At 38.1% G+C, this 13,898-nt stretch overlaps 1 protein-coding gene across 2 annotated transcripts in view; it reads left to right on the top strand.

The window, feature by feature from the left end:
- Positions 1–13,552, top strand: part of GBE1 (1,4-alpha-glucan branching enzyme 1) — a 280,352-nt gene extending 266,800 nt beyond the window's left edge. Inside the window, exon 16 of one of the 2 annotated variants that reach the window (XM_042903789.1) lies at positions 13,343–13,552. In XM_042903789.1, the coding sequence (XP_042759723.1) occupies positions 13,343–13,387 (45 nt within the window). In that variant the 3' untranslated portion in view covers positions 13,388–13,552. Of the gene's footprint in view, positions 1–9,584; positions 10,183–13,342 lie in introns of those variants that run through there. The other variant, XM_042903787.1, reaches the window with a different exon arrangement.
- The last annotated feature ends 346 nt before the right edge of the window (positions 13,553–13,898 follow it).

Raw genomic sequence — 13,898 nt, 5'->3', positions numbered from 1 at the left:
CTTAACAGTTTCATGATCTGTGCACTGTACCTGTTATGGATAACAGCACAACATACAACCATGATGCTTTGTGTTCTTCTTTATAATTTCTTTTTCATTTCTTATATATGAAGAGATATGGGAATTTTCTATCATAGCTCTTTAAAAATAACCAGAAATTACTTCACATCTAAAACCCATTTTCTTTCCCTTGTCACCTCTGTGGCAAAGTCAAAAAGACCAGAATAATAACAATGCTATGTTTTCATTGTAGTGATTTACCTTAGTAATATGATATTTAGATTCTACAGTGTAAACTTTGAATTTAACAGTGTAATATAAGTTGCCTTTATCAAGTGTTTCCCCCCACCAAAAAAAAAAGAGAACAATAAGTGGATATTGTAGAAATTATAAAAAATACACACAAAATATTAGGAGTCCAACATAGAATGTAGTTTTTTGCTGTTGCTTTTTGCTGTTATTTTTCCTGTCAGAATAGACAGTCTTTCTAGAACATTGTAATGTACTGTATTTCACTTTAGGTCTCAATTTTTGTATCAATAACATTCTCATTATATAATTAGGTGAGAAGTTCTTTCTTTTTATTGGTTAAACATTTTCAACAATCACAACAGAGAGATGGAAAATTTTACTCTGTGTGCCTTATGATAATGTCTACTTCTCTGATGTGGTTATCACTCACATCAAAATGAGAGTCCTTGGGGGTGCCTGGGTTGCTCAGTCTGTTGAGCGAGTCTTGATTTCAGCTCAGGTAATAACTCAGCTCTCTCTGCCCCTCCCATGTGTGCTCTCTCTCTCACACACACAATAAATAAATAAGCATTAAAAAAATGACAGTCCTGTACCTTTTTTTTTTTATAAGTTTATTTATTGTGAGAGAGTCGGAGGGAGTCGCAGAGAGAGAGAGAATCGCAAGCAGGCTTGCACTATCAGCACAGAGCCTGACATGGGGCTTGAACCCAGAAACTGTGAGATCTTGACCTGAGCCAAAATCAAGCATCACACTTAACCGACTGAGCCACCAAAGTGCCCCAAGAGTCCTCTTTGTTGACTATTTTAGAATAAGTGTTTTTACCATTTCTAATCTTTGATGTTCTAGAAAACATAAAGATTTCTTTCCATCATTTTTTAATATTAATGAGTGTTAGTAATTATTACCCAGAAAAGAATTTACCCCTTAATATTAGCCCTTATATTTACCCTTTAATATTAGTTTACTCAGAAAATACCTGTCTTTGATAACCAAAACTCGAACTGTAAACATTTTCCCTAGAATGTTTCCCACTTTATAACACTTGAACTCTGATGGTCAGCTCCTTTCATATTTTTTTTTTCCTGTTCATTTGATGTTTTTCACTTTGCCCTGTTCTTAACTGATGTATTCATCTCCAACATAAAATGAGGGATTTAGCCACCATGTTCCTCAAGTTCAAAAAATAACCAGTGACAATAAATGGACTTTTCTTGTGGCAACAGTGAAAGAATGCACGTATTTTTTCCTCTGACTCGAGCACTCCCCTTAGCAATATCAATTCAACATTTGTCAACCATCAGGGTTATAGCCATTGCTATGCGGGATCATACAGGAGGTTGTCTGAATAAGGAGCCTATTCTTCAAATAATACAGGAGAGAGCGCAGACAGATCTGGGGGAAGTGATGAAGGGTAATATGTTTTCCTCTCGTGTTCAGCTGCAGCTGCAGGGCAAATATCTTTTCACTGTCTCTGGTTCTGCAGCCATTGGATCTGGTGATGAAAGCAACATAAAATAGGTTTCCTGTTGCTCTTCCTGTTTAGAACAAGCCAGTGCAGACATACCTATAGAAACCTAAACGGTAACACAGCTTTCTGCCTGGCCTCACACCTCTGAGATGATTTCTTTTTGCCTATTTGAGTCATGTCCTGAACGGGGGGTCCTTTAGAGTCGTGGGTTCCATTCATCTATATATTCCTTTCAGAGAGACAAGCACTGAGCTATGAACTTTGCTAGGTAGAATGTTTTGATGAAAGAAAATAGAAATCTAAGCATACCAATGTCATGTCCTTTATGCAGTAGAGTTCATTTATCATTCACGATGCGTTAGAATTAAAATGTAGATAAATTTTCCCACTAAAGCCAGCCTTCGGGGGGAAAAGAATCAAATGAACTCCCTACTAATTTTTCTGCTCTATTATCTTATTAATGGTGATTTGTAGAGAATTGCAGAGAAACATTCATAGTTTAGGGCAGAATTTCTTAATTGGTAGTATGAGAAATTAAGATACAGTAGCTGTAAGTATTTTTTTTTTTTTTTGTCTCTCTGTAATTTAAAACATTACATCTGGATTTTAACCCTTGGCAAGAACTGTGCAGAGAATGTAATGTTTATTTACATGAAAAAATGTATTTTTGTGGTAGATATGCTTATGCTACAGGGCATGTCATTCAGAACTTTACTTATGATTTCCAGTTTTTCCTATGATCTGTGCTGGGCCAGAGAGAGGTATTTGGCCCTCACATACTCTGTGTAGACAATCTCACCTAGAAAGCCGCACTGTATTTTAAAAGAACAGTGTGATATAATGGTCAGAAGGCCTGAGTTCAGGTTATAGCTCTTACTTTCAGTACCGCATTTTAGAAAGCACTCACAGACTGTTAGTTCTTACTTAGACCAATAAGACAAAGGTAGGGGGGACATCAGTTTTGTAAATGCTATTGTTTGATCAATAGCCGAATGGATGGTGAGTCAGTGGAGACATCTTCCGAGTTCGTTGTCAGGGACACACTGTCACCATCACCTGTCTATCCTTCAAAGCTTCTGCGCTAAGTTATCCACCCTCTCCCAGGCTGGGATGTGTGGGCTGCTTTACAGAGAAGGGGATTTTGCATTTCCTCCACCTATGCAGGTGACCAAAATGTCAATCTTCCTCCACCGCTGCTTTCATTTGCTTATTTTAGCTTTTTCTCTGAGTGTATGAGGACATTTCAGTGAATTCCATTCCCAGGCAGTCAGTGTTCTGCCCCTTTCATGTGCCAATTACTCTCAGACTTTGCACTTCTGTAACTCAGCCTTGTGAGGGAAAGTTAACAACCCCTTTATGGTAACCAGTAGGGCAAGGTAAACTAGGTAAACTGTATATGCAGTGAAATAGCCACAGGTGCCCAGGGCCCATGTTTCTCTCCCTTTTCCCCTGCTGCTCACTCCACTAATGGAAGGAATAAATTCCAGAGGAAACAAGAATTGCAAAGGAGAGCTCGTAGGTTAGAAACAGTTTAGCCCATCATTTTTCGAATTGGAAGTCCGTATTCTCATCAGAAATACACGTATTCATTAAATAAAGGTTTGCACAACTAAATATTTTTTTTTCAAGAAGGGGGAGTGATATCAATCATTGATCTGCAACTTCCAGTCATTTGGCATTTACAATAAGACAGTGCCCAGCAGAAAACTAGCAAAAAAAGCTATCACCCTAAATTACTTCACCGCAGAGGATATAAATTGAGATGTGGTCAAATTGTGCATGCTTGTCTCCAGTAATACAGGCAGTAGAAAACTGTAAATGCATGAATAAATCCATCCAGCATATATGTATTTACAACATATATAGGGCTATATGAAGACATGTAGGCATACATATGTAATTTGTAAGTAACCTGAAAACCCATGAAGTTCACCGATTCCAGTATTTGTCTTGAACCCAATGATCACTATGTGTGATACTACCCAGTTTTAGACGCTTTCCTGGTTGTATTATGAACATCAAATCTAAATATGTGATTTTATTTGGATCTAAAGAAGTTTTCAAACCTTGGAATGAAATGCAGTGAATGTTTCACACCCTCTTGAGAATTTCTCACCCCAAACTCCTTGGCTATGAGTCTTGTTTTTCTTTTAGAAAAAGAAGAGGAGGGAAATGAAATACCTCGATCACTTCTTTATGTATATCCGTAGGAATTCTTTTTAACTGAGTTTGTAGTGTCACTTTCCATTCACAACAGTAATATAAACAATGAAAAACACCGCACGTAATTGCATTTCATGAATGCCTCTAGCCTTGTTGTCAACTATTGCTTAAAACCTCATGTGATGTAGAAGTCCCAACAGACACACAGGGTCACTCTCTATCGCCTCTATCACTGTTATACCAAAACTGCAGTAGAATGCCGAATTCTTTACCAAACATATGCATTTTTTTAGAAGACATTGGCTGCCATGTACTGAGTGCTTTCTTTTTACTCTGCCCTGTGCTGGCACTTTCTACATATCACCGAGTCTCTTAAACTGCAAAATGATGATTATTACCCTTGTTCCAGTCACCATTCCTGCTCATCCTACTGTACTCTGCCATCTTCCACAGGAGATCCTTGGCAATCTCGAGATCAGGGGTCAACATTTAACTCTCATTTGTATTATTACTTTGTCTTTGGATTTGAATGTCTTTGGTGAACGAAGGAGGTGACATTTGAAACCACATCCGGCCGTGTAATGCTCCACACTCTGTTGTCTGATGGTGTTCAAGTACCAGGAATTATTTTTGTCATGAATCTCATCAAAATAAAAAGTTAAAAGATCGTGAACCCAGCTCCCAATTCCTGCTTTCTAATGTTATTCTCCAGTAAAAGGAACTAGGACTCCTTGGAGAGATGGCTGATTCTACAGGTGGAGCAGGGAATAGACAAGATGTGCCCGGAGCTCCGTGTAGTGCCAGAAAGTAAGGAAGTGCCTCCAAATCAAAAGAATGGGAGCATGTCAAAGGGACACAGGAATCAATTGAAAGGTACCCAAGGGCTGCACCTGAAATAGTTTGAGCAACAAAATAAATAATGTATTACTGCATAAAGTATAAAATAAATATCCATGAGTTCATACTGATAATAAATAAATGATTGAATAAGTAAAATAATGGGGGAGAAGAGAGAAATCTTTGGCACAGGAGAATGCTAAATAATTTTACCCCTCAAAAAGGTAGAGCTTGACTCTCCCCACTGCAACTCTCTCCCTTGTGTGTGGACTGCACTTAGTGATCACCCTCTAAAGAACAGAGTAAGGAAAGGGGAAAAATAAGTTGTAGCGGGAAAACCTGGAAAACTACCTCAATCAGGTGATTGTGGTTAGCACCATCAGGGGGTCATGTTGATAGCATGTACTCTTGATAAAATGTGATGAAGAAATGAGAATGACAAAAAAAAAACAATCCTCTGAATCTATAACGCTAGTCTTACCATGAAAAAAAATAAAAAAAATTTGAGGGATTGTGTGTGTATAGATTATATATCAGGAGATCATGCATACAAGCTTTTGTGTTTATATGTGTGCATAAGATTTCATATACTTGTGTATATATCTGCATAATATTTAAGGCATATATAAAGAGTTGTATTTTAACGCAAGTCTGAAGTCTGCAGCGTAGGCTGGCAAACTGAAACTTGAGCAAGAACTGATACTGTAGCCTTAAGACAGAATTACTTCTTTTCTGGAAAACCTCAGTTTTTGTTCTTAAGATCTTCAAATGATTGGATGAGGCCCCGCCCCCATTATCAAGGGTAATCTTATAAAGTCAATTCCTTTTTGTTGTTGTTGTTTATTTTTACTTATTTTGAGAGAGAGATAGCAGGTAGAAGAGGGGCAGAGAGACAGAGAGAATCCCAAGCAGGCTCCACGCTATCAGCCCAGAGCCCAATGCAGGACTTCAACTCAGGAACAAAGCCAAAAGCAAGAGTCAGATGCTTAACCAGCCTAGCCACCTAGGTGCCCCATACTTATAAAGTCAACCCTTTACAGATGTTAACCACTATATTGACTAAAATAACTAGGTATTATAATCTAGCCAAGTTGATATATAAGAGTAACCATCGCAGAGATACCTGCCTAGCCAAGGGAATGCCAAACAAGACAAGTCTGAGAAACTATCTTGGCCCAGAGTTGGTTAACTAAGCATGACAACTAAAGGTACTGTGATATCCAAAATTCTGAAACAAGAAACACTAGGGGAAAACGAGTGAAATTCAAATAAGATGTAGTTTACTTAATAATTTACAAAAAAAAAAAAAATGTGTAAAAGAAGACAGATGTCTTCACAGACAATTCTCTCTTACAGAGAAAAGACAGTGTCACCACAGATCACATCTGTGTTCCCAGGGAGACAAGCCAAGACTGAAAAGAGACCAAGCGTAGAAGCCTAAGAGCCTGACCGCAATTTTCTAAAGTGACAGAAATAGTGATGACCAATTGTCTTTTTGCCATCTTCTTTCCTGACCAAGAGACAAAGCAAAAGTCTAAAATCATGACTATGTGGAAGTAAATGTCTAAAACTTCTGCCCTGTTGGTCTGTGTTGGATTACTTCCTCCAAGATATTATACTTAGTATTTGGGTCGTGACTTCCAAATGAGCAAATAAAAACATTATGAAACCAATACACAGGATTTTTGGTAAAACTTCTTCCACATGTAACTTATTAGCAAGCTTATATGCAAAGTAATTCATTCAGATACTCGGGTATATATTTTGCAACCATTTATCTTAGAAAAACATTTCATGTTAAGATATAAAATGTTTGTAAATGTTCTCCAAAAATTAAGAGCTTGACCACAATCCGCAGACTAGGCAAAGCTAGGCTGAAATTATACATAAACCCTAAAATCTTGATCACTAGACAAAATGGAAGTGTATTTTTTCATTCATGCTGGCTATCTGGAATATGTGGCCTCCAAAGTCACAAGAAAAGAAGAGAAAACTGAAGAATTGCAAGAATAAGTCCAGGCTTAGAAGTAGTTTATACCCCTTTTGTCCCACCTTGTTAGAAGTCAGTCACATTGGCCTGCCCACTGTGAAAGAGGCTGGATCTCTCTATATTTGGAAGGGAGAACAGTACAATGAAAACATAGCATAGCATCTGCCATAATTGTCAACTACGTTTGGAAAATCTTATATACCTAATCCCCCTTATAGGCTCATAATGCAAATTAAATATTAAATACCCTGTGAATTCGTATGATAAAGAAACTGGTCTAACATTGTTTAAATCAGTGTTTCCCAAACTTATTTAATATTGTTCAACTCAGTTCTTATCCTCAAGGAACGTCAATAAACATCTTGAAAAAAAAGCCACTATATTTGTTTAAACACCATTTGGGGGGTGCCTGGGTGGCTCAGTCGGTTGAGGGTCTAACTTCGGCTCAGGTCATGATCTCACGGCTCGTTCGTAAGTTTGAGCCCCACGTCAGGCTCTGTGCTGACAGCTCAGAGCCTGGAACCTGCTTTGGATTCTGTGTCTCCCTCTCTCTGCCTCTCCCCTGCTCATGCTCTGTCTCTCTCTTAAAAATAAATATTAAAAATTAAAAAAAACACCATTTGGGTACAATAACTTGAAAATGTATGGCTCTCCTTTTTCTGTGCTTCTATGACCAATAACTCTTCTTTCAAAATCTGTGTGTGTGTGTGTGTGTGTGTGTGTGTGTGTGTATTCAGTTCAAGGTCAGCTTATCTCAGAGTCATTGTTCCATTAAAATCATTTCTTGATCTCATAATTTAACCATCAGTGGGCAATCTAATTTCCCTAGGTTCAGAATTCTCCTGATAGGTGTTTAACTGAGTCCTTCAGTACAGGCATGCATCCTTTCATTGTACTTCACAGATACTATGTTCTTTACAAATTGAGGGTTTGTGACACCCTGCATGGAGCAAGTCTATTGTTACAATTTTCCCAACCACATTTGCTTAATTCATGTCTCTGTGGTACATTGTGGTAATTTTTGCAATATTTCAAACTTCATTATCATTATATTTATTATGGTGATCTGTGATCAGTGAATTTTGATGTTACTATTGTAACTGTTTTTGGGTGCCATGAACTGTGCCCAAATAAGATGGTGAACTTAATACATGTTGTGTGTGTTCTGATTGCTGCACTGACCAGCCATTCACCCATTTCTCTCCCTCTCCTCAGGCCACTCTATTCCCTGACACAAAAATACTGAAATTAGGGCAATTAATGACCTTACAATGGCCTCTAAGTGTTTAAGTGAAAGGAAGAGTCACACATCTCTCTTCAAATCAAAAGCTAGAAATGAGGGGCACCTGGGTGGCTCAGTTGGTTTAAGTGTCCGACTTTCAGCTCAGGTCCTGATCTCATGGTTCATGAGTTCGAGCCCTGCCTCGCGATCTCTGCTGTCAGTGTGGAGCCCACTTCAGATCCTCTGCCCCCCTCTCTCTGCCCCTTCCCTTTTCTCTCTCTCTCTCTCTCCCTCCCTCCCTCAAAAATAAATAGACATGTTTAAAAAGCTAGAAATGATAAAGTGTAGTAGGAAGACATGTTGAAAGGTGAGAAAGGCTGAAAGCTAAGCCTCTTGCACCAGTTAGCTGAGCTGTGAATGCAGAGGAAAAGTTCTTGAAGGAAATTAAAAGTGCTACTCTGAGGAACACATGAATGATTTAAAAAATGAAAGACCAATATTGCTGATATGGAGAGTTTTAGTGGTCTGGATAGAAGATCAAACCAGCCTCAACATTCCCTTAAACTGAAGCCTAATCCAGAACAAAGCCCTAACCCTCTTCAATTCTATGAAGGCTGAGAGAGATGAAGAATATTCAGAAGAAAAAGTTTGACTCTAGCAGAGTCAGATTCGTGAGACTTAAGGAAAGAAGCCATCTCTGTTACATGAAAGTGCAAGGTGAAGCAATGAGTGCTGATGCAGCAAGTTATGCAGATCTAACTAAGATAATTAATGAAGGTGGCGACATTAAACAACAGGTTTTCAAAGTGGATGAACCAATCTCACGTTGGAAGAAGGTGCTATCCAGGATTTGCATACTTAGAGAAAAGTTAATGCCTGGCTTCAAAGCCTCAAGGACAGGCTGACTCTGCTTTCCGGGCAGAATTCAGCTGGTGACTTGAAGTTGAAGCCGGTACTCATTTACCATCCCCCAAATCCTAGGTCCCTTAAGAATTATGCTAAATCCACTCTGCCTATTCTATAAAACAGAACACAAAGCCTGGATGACAGCATATGTCTTTACAACATGGTTTACTGTATATTGTAAGCCTGCTGTTGAGAACTACTGCTAAGAAAAAATGATACCTTTCAAAATATGACTGTCCGTTGACAATGTGCCTGGTCACCCAAGAGCTCTGATGGAGATGCATGAGATTAATGTTGTTTTCATGGCTGCTAACACAACATCCATTCTGCAGCCCGTAGATCAAGGAGTAATTTCAACTTTCAAATCTTACAATTTAAGAAGTGTTTATTTGTATGGCTATAGCTGCCATAGATAGTGATTCTTCTGATAGATCTGGGAAAAGTCAATTGAAACGTTTATGGAAAGGATTCACCATTCTAGATGTCATTAAGAACATTTCTTAAAAGCTAGAAAGGGGTTGGGTGCCTGGGTGACTCAGTAGGTTAAGCATCCGACTTCAGCTCAGTCATGATCTCACAGTTGGTGAGTTCGAGTCCCAGGTCAAGCTCTGTGCTGACAGCTCGGAGCCTGGAGCCTGCTTCAGATTCTGTGTCTCCCTCTCTCTCTACCCATCCCCCACTCTCTCTCCCTCTCTCTCTCTCTCTCTCAAAAATAAATAAACATTAAAAAAAATTTTTTTTAAAGCTAGAAAGGGGTCAAGATATCAGCCTGAACAGGAGTTTGGAAGAAGTTGATTCCGACCCTCACGGATGACCTTCAAGATGTCAGTGAAGACGTGGCTGCAGATGTGGTGGAAATAGCAGGAGAACTAGAATGAGAAGTGAAGCCTGAAGGTGTGATTGAATTGCTACAATCCTATGATCAAGCTTGAACAGATGAGGAGTTGCCTCTTATGGATGAACAAGGTGGTTTCTTCAGATGAAAACTCCCAGTAAAGATACTGTGAAGACTATTGAAATGACAGCAAAGGATTTAGAATTTTACGTAAACTTAGTTGGTAAAGCAGCAGCAGGGTGTGAGAGGCCTGACTCCAATTTTGAAGCAAGTTCTGTAGGTAAAATGCTGTCAAACAACATTGCACGCTACAGAGAAATCCTTTGTGAAAGGAAAAGTCAATTGATGTGACAATCTTCATTGTTGTCTTATTTTAAGAAATTGCCACAGCCACCCTAACTTTCAGCAACCCACCACCCTGATCAGTCAGCAGCCATCATCTTAAAGCAAGACCCTCCGTCAGCAAAACGATTACAACTCACTGAAAGCTCAGGTGATGGCTAGCATTTTTTAGCAGTAAAGTATTTTTTAAATTAAAGTATGTACTTTTTTTATTTTTTTAAATTAAGGCATATACTTTTTATTCTAGAAATTATGGTATTGCACACTTAATAGACTACTGTATCATGTAAACATAACTTTTATACTCACTGGGAAACCCCAAAATTCATTTGACTCACATTATTGAGATATTAGCTGTATTGCAATGGTCTGGAACTGCAGCCACAATATCTCTGAGGCATGCCTGTACTGATCTCCAAGTTCTCTGGAACCAGCTTCCCTGGTTATGAGAAACCTTAGAACCAGACTGATGGCTGACTTCCTCTGGAAAGAGAGTAAGATTTCCTGGTATGCGTGTCATTTCATTACCTAATTTCTGAATTGATCTCGGTTTTTGTTGCCCGTATCTTCCTTTGCCCTGATTATTGTTATCTATACATTTAAGTATCATTTTTATTTTGCTTATCGTAGTATATATTTGTAAACCACTGAAATCATTTTTGGGGTAAGGAAGTAAATAGATGATGTGTAGATATATTATAGATTCAATAGGTGATGGATGGATAGAGGCATAAATTTTTAAAATATGGTTTTTGTTGTTCTGATGGCATAGTCGTAGCTATACGTTTCTGTATTCTGCGACTAGTTGCTGAGGAACCACTTAGAGGTAATGAGAAGTACAGGGGCTTCCCTTGATATTTCATTAATCTAAAACCTGGATTTTCTAGATTCGTGAAGGTTTCTACCCAATATTGTGGCAGCAGGATGTTAAATCTAATTATAATGTGTGAAACATATTAAAATATATATGAAAAAATGATGAATTTTCCTTGTGTGACAAAAACAATAAATTCTTGTGTGTACTTTACAAACTTCTCTCTATATAATACATATATACATATGTACCTCAAAATGTATTATATTAGAAATCTGAAGGTAATATAAAAAGTTAACATAAACTCAATATTGGACAAAAGTAAAAATTAAACTTGGGTAAAATGATATGTATTTATTGACAGTTACAGAAATGAAGTTAATAATATTCAGCTTTAGTTTCTTTCTTTTGAAGGAGCATTCCCAAATACAAATGATTCTTGTCCCCTTTTCCCAAATACAAATGATTCTTGTCCCCTTTGGCCAGTTATTTCTGGTATTGTTCATAGTCCTAGTACAAGTATTATGTGGGCCCCTTCTTGACTTTCTGGCTGGCTAGCCAAATGTCAGTTTAAAAAAAGATAAGGTTGTTATTCATTCATTATTGTTCATTTGTGTATTGAGATACTGTGCCAGGTGCTAGGAATGTAAAGATAAATAAGTAATAGAATTTCACAATTTAGTATGCTGACTGTAGTCTCAAAGGAGCAAATAGATTTGTTGTTGTGGCAGAATCTACAACTTTTCTATCCAATGCCCATTCTTCTGTCTTCCATAATAATAGAATCATTATTTAGTTGCCAAAAGACATCATATTTCCATCCGTGTGACTAAATTCCAAGCAAAGATGTTGGGTAGAACTTCCAGGAAGTCTCCTTAAAATGGAAAATAGACAATTAAGGCATTTACTAATAACAACCTTTACCTTCTCCTTCAGCTGCTTGGTATATGGATAAAATGGCTGGAGGTCTACATCTCTCTTAGCTCATGAGACATCTTTACATGCTAGATGGTAGAAGAGAAAGTTGGAAGATGCTAGATTCTTGATGATTGTAGGCCAATCATACAACAATGGACTACCTTTACTCCAGATTTATTTTATGTTATTTTAGGGTCGCCTGGGTAGCTCAAGCATACGACTCTTGGTTTAGGCTCAAGTCATGATCTCATGGCTTTGTGGCTTCGAGCCCCACAGAGCCCGCTTGGGATTCTCTTTCTCCCTCCCTAGCTGCCCCTTTCCCACTCGTGTTGTCTCTGTCTCTCCCAAAATAAATAAACTTAGAAAAATTATTTTATGTTATTTTATTATTTTATTTTATTTTTTAAGTAGGCTTCATTCCCAGTGCAGAGCCAAACACAGGGCTTGAAGTCATGAGCTGAGATCAAGAGTTGGATGCTTAATCGACTGAGCCACCCAGGCACCCCTGGATTTATTTTTTGTAAAAGAAAAATCAGCCCTTATATATTACTAATCTATTTAAGATTTTTCTGTTACATGTAGTTAATCCAAACATAAATGATTCACTTATCAATGAAACTAAATGATCAAATTGATGAAAAAAATCAAGAGCTAGGACTCGTATATATAAGATTCCAGTAGGTGAATAAGGCTGTTGATATATAGAGAGAATGAATATTAGTATATTAGAAGAGGAAACTACATTAAGCATTTTCTAAACACATATTAATTCATTCAACATGAGTACCTAGTTTAAAGTCTAACTAGAAAAAAAAAGATAAAGAATAATGATAGAATGATAAATCTGGACCAGTGTCCTTCAGTGTCTAAGTTAAGAAGGTTGAATTCTATTTTACTTATGATATAGTCATTAGGATTATTCACAATGTAAGAAAAAATGATATTTAGAGATGAATGGATGGACCTTAAAATCTACTACTCTAGTGGTTTTCAAAATGTGCTATGAGGGATCCCCATGAGAACTACAAGGTGGTCGGAGGTCTGGGGCAAAGAATTCGGGGTCATTAAGTCTATGTAAACCATATCTCTCATTCAGAGTAACTCTACTTTTCCCTGTTTGTAATTCCACATAGTATTTTTTGAAAAGAATATTCCAAGGCAAACAAAAGTATGAAATCTACCAACTTATACCAATCCTTTCCCTTTTACTTGTTGGAAAATGTTGACTCAGAGGAGCCTTTTGCCCATGATTCCACTATAGTTAAGATTTGACCACACTTTTACAGAACATGAGCCAAATCCCTCTATTATGTTATGGTGCACATAGCACTGTGCCTCGGGAGGAAGCTCTGAAGTATACTCTTTAGGGGAGAAATGTTGGTGACTGGGAGACTGCTTGTAAAGTCCAATGTGATTGCTGCTCCAGACACGGGGATGGCCTGAAGCCAGAGTAGCTTCAGTACCACTGCACAGGTAGGAACATGTGTCAATCACCCTAAATGCATTTGAATCCCCTTTCATTGACACTGTAACCAAATTCCTGCTCTTAATTCCCTGTGTTTTAAATAGTCCAATGGTTTCTCTTTTTTTCTAGTTGCATCCTGACTTAGGCACAGATCAGTGCCCTACTTTTTGCTGAAGAGAACTGGTGAGGTCAAAAATTGAACCTGCACTGTGACTTTGCAACCTGTAGCCTCGAACGTTCAGTCGGACATTCGGACTCATCAGTCCTGAGGACATAAGAGATGAAAGATTATTCCAGGCTAATTTCCTGGTAATGTTTTGGCTGGAGAATTTAAACCCTGAGAATTTGCCTCCTTAATTTTATTATTTTATTTTAAAAAACTTTTTAAAAATGTTCATTTATTTTTGAGAGAGAGACAGAGCACAGTGGGGGGGGGGGGTCAGAGAAAGAGGGAGGCACAGAATCCGAAGCAGGCTCCAGGCTCCAAGCTTTTAGCCTAGAGCCCGACACAGACCTCAAACTCACCAACCACGAGATCATGACCTGAGCTGAAGTCTGACACTTAACTGAATGAGCCACCCAGGCACCCCTCCCCCTTAATTTTAGTGCACTCAGAAGTAAGCATCTTTCCTATAGTCCTTGTGCTCATCTATATCTTGCCATTATTTTCCAAGAGTCACTTGGA

This window comes from Panthera leo, chromosome C2 (genome assembly GCF_018350215.1).
Source record: "Panthera leo isolate Ple1 chromosome C2, P.leo_Ple1_pat1.1, whole genome shotgun sequence".
In the NCBI taxonomy this organism is placed as follows: domain Eukaryota; kingdom Metazoa; phylum Chordata; class Mammalia; order Carnivora; family Felidae; genus Panthera; species Panthera leo.
This window is presented reverse-complemented; position numbering and strand designations above follow the sequence as displayed.